This window comes from Penaeus chinensis, chromosome 38, assembly GCF_019202785.1.
Source record: "Penaeus chinensis breed Huanghai No. 1 chromosome 38, ASM1920278v2, whole genome shotgun sequence".
Classification (NCBI taxonomy): domain Eukaryota; kingdom Metazoa; phylum Arthropoda; class Malacostraca; order Decapoda; family Penaeidae; genus Penaeus; species Penaeus chinensis.
In genome coordinates, this window is record NC_061856.1 from 13,330,040 (window position 1) to 13,337,539 (window position 7,500).

The window sequence follows — 7,500 nt, forward strand, 5'->3', positions numbered from 1 at the left end:
TTAAAAAAAAAAGTTAATGGTAGTGAATGGTGGGGGGGGTGTGTGTGTGTGCGCGGGAGCCCGTGCGTCCAGCAGGGTCGGCCCCGTAGCCATTAACCGGAGACAAGGCGCCATGTTGGTCGTGGGCGCGCCCGGGATTATCTCCTAATTTTTGCCACATGTACGGTTCTCGGCGGGCGTGGGGTGCTCCTCGAGGTGGATTCGGTGGAGGGGAAGGTCCGGTGGATGCGGTGGAGGACCAGTGAGAGGGAGGAGAAGGAGCCGAGGGCGTGAATATCGGGTCGAGAAGCGGGTTTCGGTGGTCCGAGGGGGCGCGGCGGTCGAGGGAAGAGTTTATACGTTGGTGTTTGTTGTGAAATAGAATCGATATGGTTGTTGGTACGAATTCGGTCCTTGAGCGATTGACCCCCGAGTTGCGACCCCCGCGTGAGTGGACCCCGGGCGTGTGGGGTGTCTAAGCACAGCTCGTGAGGAAAGGAGAGCCGTGGTGAGCGAAAGAGAAGCGAGAAGTGGCCGCCGCGAGAGTAAAAAGGCGGCGAGGGAGAGAGATGTGTGAGGAAACACAGACAAACAAACACACCATTGCAAGGACAAAGACAGCGGCAGTGGACTTCATATTATTTTTGTTACGAACGTGGCGCCGAATGGTTCCGGAAGTGGAAGTGTTTTTTTTTTTTTGGAACGATATTTTTTTCCACATTTTAGCGCCGTGAACTCTCTAATATGTGCGAGGTAAATGACATTATGTGACATTATGGTGATACAATTTTTTAAAAAGTGCGGAAAGCCACGCGAAAGAAGAAAAGAAGATAAAATGTGATAGCGCGCCGGTCCCATTCCACGCCATTACGAAGTCTGTCATGATACTGTTAATGAGTTTGTTGTGTGTACAAGGTTTTCACCGGGCGTTTTGTATCGGAAAGTGAGATATATGCATATATAAAAATCGAGAAATGCAGTGGAAGAGATGAGAGCGTGTGCAAGGAAGGAAGGAAAGTGGATGGAGGAGGAAGAGGAGAGAAAGAAAGAGAGAGAGAGAGGGAGAAGCCCCGAGTTTTGTCTTGAAAAGTGATTTCGGGTGACGCTTGCAGGAGGGGGGAGGGGGGAGAGGGGCCCGGGTAGGAGGAGGAGGGGGAGAGGGACCGGGGGAAGGAGGGGGAGGAAGAGGAGGGGGAAGGAGGGTTCTCCCGGTGTTGCTCACGGGGAGGTCAAAACATTTCCGCTTCCTCTTCGGTTTTGATATTTCGGCCTATGTGTTACTCCCTTTTCTCTTCCCTTCCTTTTTCCTCTTATTTCTTTCACTTAGTCTTCCGTGCCGGGGGCGTCGGCCTCTCGCAGGAGGAGGGAAGTGGACGATCGCCGAAAACGAAGAAGCAGAAGGCGAAAAAAAGCTAAACGATAAGGCCGTGGAGAGGGCGAAGGGAGAGCGAAAGAAAAAGAAAAGCGGTGTTAGCCAGGAATAGGTAAATAGGTGTCGGCGAGTGGCTGTGGTGGGGAGGGAGGAGGGAGAGAGAGAGAGTGAGAGAGGAGAAGAGTGGGGAGGGAGGGGGGTGAGAGGAGGAAGGAAGGGAGGAGTAGGTAGGAGGTAGTGGGAGAGAGAGAGAGGGAACGAGGGAGGGGAGGAAGGGAGGGAGTAGTAGTTAGGGAAGGGGGGGTGAGAGGAGGGAGGAAGGGAGGAGTAGGCTAGGGGGAGGGGGAGTAGGAGGAGCAGGAGGAGGAGGAGGGGGGTTTAGATGCTCTGGTCAGTCAACCTCGCGCGCCTCAGCCCTCACTCACGCCGGGGAAGACGCTTGGTCCCTTTTCACACATGTCGTTTTCCTCCCGTGGGTTTAACAGTGTGTGCTTTTGCGTTTCTGTTTCGGCGTTATAGTGCTTTTGGTGTGTCCTCGTGGGGAAAAAGGGGGAAGAGAAAGTGGGGGAATATGGGGAGAAAAAGGAGATAAAAGCGAGTGATTTTCTGTGATATATATTTTCTCCCAAACGGAAGAAAGAAAGAGGACGTGAATACACTGTGTGCGGATTTTCGGTTCGGCTTTTTTGTGTGTTGCGCCATATTATTCCTTTTTACACTGTTTTCGGAAAGATTTTGTTCAATTTTGTTTGTGTTTTCTTCGGTTTACGTGATGCGTGTGCATTTTATGATAATTTTATTTTGTGGCATGTTCCAAAGTTTTAATTTGCTGGTTGATGTGCCACCATTTTGGAAGAATTTTCATTTTTCGCCCCGAAATAGATGGAAGGAGTGAGAAAAAGAAGCAATATGAGAGAGAGGAAAAATAAAAATCAAGACAAGAAGACTACACCGGGAGACTTTTTATTATCATTTTCTCTGGTGTGAGTGAGAGAAAGTTGGGAGGTAGTAGTGTTGGAATCAGATTGGTACAAGGGGTTGAGGGGAATGGGGGAGGGAGGAGGGAAGGGGGGGTGAGAGGCCATGACCTGCTCTATGGTAATACTTGAAGCGAGAAAGACATTTTGAGGGTTATATTTGTTATTTTTGGTGTGTAATTGTTTGCTTAGTAGTTTTTTTTTAGGAAAGGTTGTGGTAACGGTAGGTTGTATTTGCATTTGGATATTATTTTTTTTATTTTTTTTTTTTATTTCTATGCTTATGTTCTCATGGGGTAAGGGGGGAAAGTTTCCATTCATGAGAAGTTTTCAGAGCTGGTTTTGTGAATTGTGTAGTTTACCTTTCTGCAAGATAAGTACCTGGAATTTCTAGCCATCTGGGTGAAATATAGTGTATGGGTGTTTTGTAGGTAATGCCCCTAAGCATGTTGATTTTATTATTGATTCTTGCAGGTGCTTTAGTTCAATACAGTGTTTGCTGTTTAGAATTTATATAAATCAACTCCTACCGACAGTATAGATAGGTTCTGGAAGGGAGTTTTGACTGTTGCTGCAGTATTTAGATACAGGAAGTTGTTCTATGTTCAAGATGAGTCATTAGGTTATTGCAATATGTTGTATGTGCAATCCAGCTGTTGCCTGTGTTGAAGCCAGTGATGTGTATTGTTTTGTGTTATATTTGTTTGCACTGGTTTCCACAGACTTGCAAACTTGTGCTGAGTATCAATGTGTATGAGATGGGAGCTTGGGTTGCAATAACATAATTGCGTAAGGAAGGGAACAGCAACAGGATAGTTTGTATTTACCGCGAGTACAGATGTTTCACTAAAATGAATTTGTTTTGCTTTAAATATAGGAATACATGTTCAGATTTGTCGTAATGTTGAGACAAATAATTTAGATTTTAGTATTAACACTAATAACTTTCTCTCCTTAACACTTAGAGATATAGGAATTACTCTAGACTTTACTTTTAAAATATTTTAATAATTAACATACATGTTTGTGCCAGTCTTGGTTTTACTTTATTGGTGTCAAAATATGAAAAATAAATAATTTTGTTTAGCAATGATATCTATTTTCAGAATAGTTGAAAAATATAAAGATTCAGTAAATTGGGTTCGTAAGATTAAATAGAAAGGATATGCTACATATTAAGAGGTAGGATAGTTGTGAAGTATTTACAGTTTTATGATCTCTATTTCTTAGTATTGCCCTTTAATTTGACAATTAACAAAATTCTATTTCAGAATGATGTATATTGTCTTTTTGAAAAGGATGCAACATATTGTCTACTTACAGTAATTCGTGGGATATAATTTTAACAACATATAATATAAGATAATAATATATCAAGAACCTAGTTCAACTTGAGTTCATCATTGCTTGTTATTAACCATATTAAGGTATTGAACAGATATTTACTTAGTGTAAGTAGGCTGAGCACATATTGGGTTAATGTGTTATAGGATTATTGTTCATGATAGTAAAGATTTAAAACCTGTAGCTAACTAGTTACCTATTCACAATTAAATTTAGTAATTGATTATGGATGTATGCAAACAGGTTTATGACCATATATTCAGAATGAAAAATAGCCATATCCTTAAACATAATTGTTCTCTTGTCCTTTATAATCCATGTTACTGGTTCAAAGAAGGTGCATAATTACCTTGCATTCCTCTCTCTCATTTTTTTTTTCTTGCATTTTTTGTTATTGCATACAAATTAACAAACGTTATTCAGATTAATAGACTGGGTATTATGTAACAAGGAAGATCCACAACTGGAGCTTAGGAATATGAAATAAAAATGCGTAACTGTAACTTCTTGTTGGCTTATGCAGAAGTGAACCGTGTTGTTAGAGAGTTCGGACAAGCAAAATGGCTTTCAAGTGAATATTCTTTTGTTGTGATTAACTGACGCCCTAGACTATCTGCCCGCTGTCACAACTGTGATATAAATGTGTTAGAAAAGAGTATTATGCTTTGAAGAACAGAAAATTTACATGTACATGCTTACAACTCCTAAGAAGAGTGGATGAAAATTCTTAATATCTGATTTCTCTCTTTGGCTTCATCAGGAATGAGAACTTGAATTGTTTAGTGCAAAACTCAAGTTGTCAACTATGGATCTCAGTGTCAGGTGAGGCATCTTGGTTACTTGTTTCCATGTTTTGTATTTATGTGTGTATCTATACATTGTCTGTTTCTTGTTTTACTATCTGTGTTTACTTCCATTTGATGTTTAGATTTCTGTATAGATTAACTTAAATGTGTTGCATGTCACTGTTAGTGGTATGACTTGGAACATTTGTATGAATTGTAGTTTGTGTATACAAGAAAATCAATGAGCTGTAGAACAAGTCTATTTTTTATATCTTACTTCATTTGGTCTATTTGTTTCATAATTTTATTTTCTTACATGTCTATTTCTTCATTGTTCTCCACACTTCGCCGTTAGCTCTTCACAGCTGTATTTTATGGCACCTACCTTATCTGTTTACTCCTCTCCACCTCCTTTTTGCTTCTTTTTCTTCTCTATTTCTTCCTTGTTTCTGTTTTTTCTCCCTGCTTTGTTGCTTTTATCTCCTCCTTCCTCTTCCTTTTCATTTCTCTTGCTCTTCCTCTTTCACTTTCCTCCTCTGATCTCTAACCTTGCTTCCTTCTCCTTACTCCTTTTCTCCCCACACTGTTCCATCTTCCTCTTCACTTCACTTTTCCCGTGCTCTTCCTCCTCTTCTGTATCCCTATTTCTTCCTTTTTTTTTTTTTTTTTTTACTCCTTTCCCTTGCCCTGCTCTTGTTTTTTTTTCTGTCTCTTTTGTCTTTTTGTTCCTTCTTTTAGCTCCCCCTTTTTTTCCTTTCCCCTGAGTTACTTCTTTACTACTCCTTTCCCCTTGTTTGCTTCTTTACTCCTCTTTCCCTTGCTTTTTCTTTCTCTCTTGACTTGTTTCTCCCCTGCCCTACTTCCTATTTTTCTGAAGCATTATTACTTACCACTTCCCTATTTCCTCTTCCTTTTTATGCCTCTTTCCCCTGCCCTGAATCCTCTTCCTCTTTACGCCTCTTTCCCCTGCCCTGAATCCTCTTCCTCTTTACGCCTCTTTCCCCTGCCCTGAATCCTCTTCCTCTTTACGCCTCTTTCCCCTGCCCTGAATCCTCTTCCTCTTTACGCCTCTTTCCCCTGCCCTGAATCCTCTTCCTCTTTACGCCTCTTTCCCCTGCCCTGAATCCTCTTCCTCTTTACGCCTCTTTCCCCTGCCCTGAATCCTCTTCCTCTTTACGCCTCTTTCCCCTGCCCTGAATCCTCTTCCTCTTTACGCCTCTTTCCCCTGCCCTGAATCCTCTTCCTCTTTACGCCTCTTTCCCCTGCCCTGAATCCTCTTCCTCTTTACGCCTCTTTCCCCTGCCCTGAATCCTCTTCCTCTTTACGCCTCTTTCCCCTGCCCTGAATCCTCTTCCTCTTTACGCCTCTTTCCCCTGCCCTGAATCCTCTTCCTCTTTACGCCTCTTTCCCCTGCCCTGAATCCTCTTCCTCTTTACGCCTCTTTCCCCTGCCCTGAATCCTCTTCCTCTTTACGCCTCTTTCCCCTGCCCTGAATCCTCTTCCTCTTTACGCCTCTTTCCCCTGCCCTGAATCCTCTTCCTCTTTACGCCTCTTTCCCCTGCCCTGAATCCTCTTCCTCTTTACTCCTTTTCCCACTTCTCTTCCTTATCCTTCTCTTCCTTATTACCTCTTAATTCCCCCTGCTCTGCTTCCTCTTCCTCTCCACTTGTTTCCCATACCCTGCTTCCTTTTCTGCTCCTATTTCCCATGATCTACTTTGTAGCTCTTATGTTCATTTACCAAACTGCTAGGCAACAGCCTGCAAGAGGGCTCATGGAGTAACCAGTCTCCGTTTAGTCTTGGTATTTATCAATGCAGGAGTTTTTTTTTTTTTATATATATAGATTCGTGTTTTTTAAATTCTTCATCTAAGTGCTGTGGTATTGTAGAACGGATTATAGCGTGTAGTCTAGATAGTAGAAAGGAAGTGCATGTCATGGAGCATATTGTGCATTGAAGTTGAAATCTTAGGAAATAAGAAAATCATAGAATTAAGAAAATTGCCAGCAGCTTGTGCTCTTGGTATTGAAAGGTTAGTGGGTATTTATATTTCAGGTAATGTTTCTTGTTTGAGTGTTGTGCAGCTGTAGTTTTTCCTTGAGTAGCAGTTTTTTTTTTTTTATCTGTTGTGTTATTCTCTTTATTGATGTTATTTATCCTAATACTGAGGAGTGAGTATATTGTATTGAAGAATGGAAATCCGGATCTGGTCAGTGTGAGTGTAGAACAGATAAATTTATAAATTTTATGTGTAGCCAACATCCAATGGACTCTTTTCGGTTCACATCTTTTAATATAGAATCTTAGTGGTGGTATTTATGTCCCCTACCAAGCATTTTTTATTCATCCTCCTCCCCCCTCCTCTTTCCATTCCTGACACCATCTTTATCCTGGCCTTGACCTTCACCTTTCTTCTGCTTCATTCCCATCCCTATCTTTTTCCTCCCTCTGCATCATCATCCTTAACTGATTTTCCTCCCAAACCTTCCCCATCTCTTTTTATCTTGCTCCTTCAATGTTTTTCTTTCCACATCCTTAGTGTGACCCTTTCCTATTCCTTTCAAGCCCTAAGTTTCTATTCATTACTTCCCCTTTGTCCTTCTTCATCGCTCTGTTATTCCTCAACCATTTCTCTTTCTTGATTTGTAAGCTCTTTCTCCAGTTTCTTTTCTTTTTTTCTTTTCTCTGCTTGCTCCCGCATTAGCTTCATCTATCAGCATCAATTTTTTCTTCACCATATATCATGATCTCCATCCCATCTATTTCTCATCTTGTCTCTCCTTCCTTTTCCTTATTTCTTCTCCTGTTGCCTGTTTCCCCCTTCCCTTACCCCTGCCTCTTTCCTCCATCCCTCACCCCCACATTTTCTTCCTACCTTGTCCTTGTCATTTGTCTTTTCACATCTTTCTTTATGTAGAGGGGAACTGCTTCTCCACTCGCAATCCTCCTCCTCCTCCTCCTCCTCCTCCATCTCCTCCTCCTCCTCCTCCTCCTCCTCCTCCTCCTCCTCCTCCTCCTCCTCCTCCTCCTCCTCCTCCTCCTC

At 42.3% G+C, this 7,500-nt stretch overlaps 1 protein-coding gene across 12 annotated transcripts in view; it reads left to right on the forward strand.

Annotated features, from left to right (window-relative positions):
- The first annotated feature begins 71 nt into the window (after positions 1–71).
- LOC125045805 (transcription factor dcp-66-like) overlaps positions 72–7,500 on the forward strand; it is a 53,870-nt gene continuing 46,441 nt past the window's right edge. For 7 of the 12 annotated variants that reach the window (XM_047643290.1, XM_047643298.1, XM_047643297.1 and 4 more), the window contains exons 1-2: positions 72–160; positions 4,433–4,494. In XM_047643290.1, coding sequence (XP_047499246.1) covers positions 4,478–4,494 — 17 coding nt within the window. In that variant the 5' untranslated portion in view covers positions 72–160; positions 4,433–4,477. The other 5 variants (XM_047643292.1, XM_047643294.1, XM_047643293.1 and 2 more) reach the window with 5 other exon arrangements.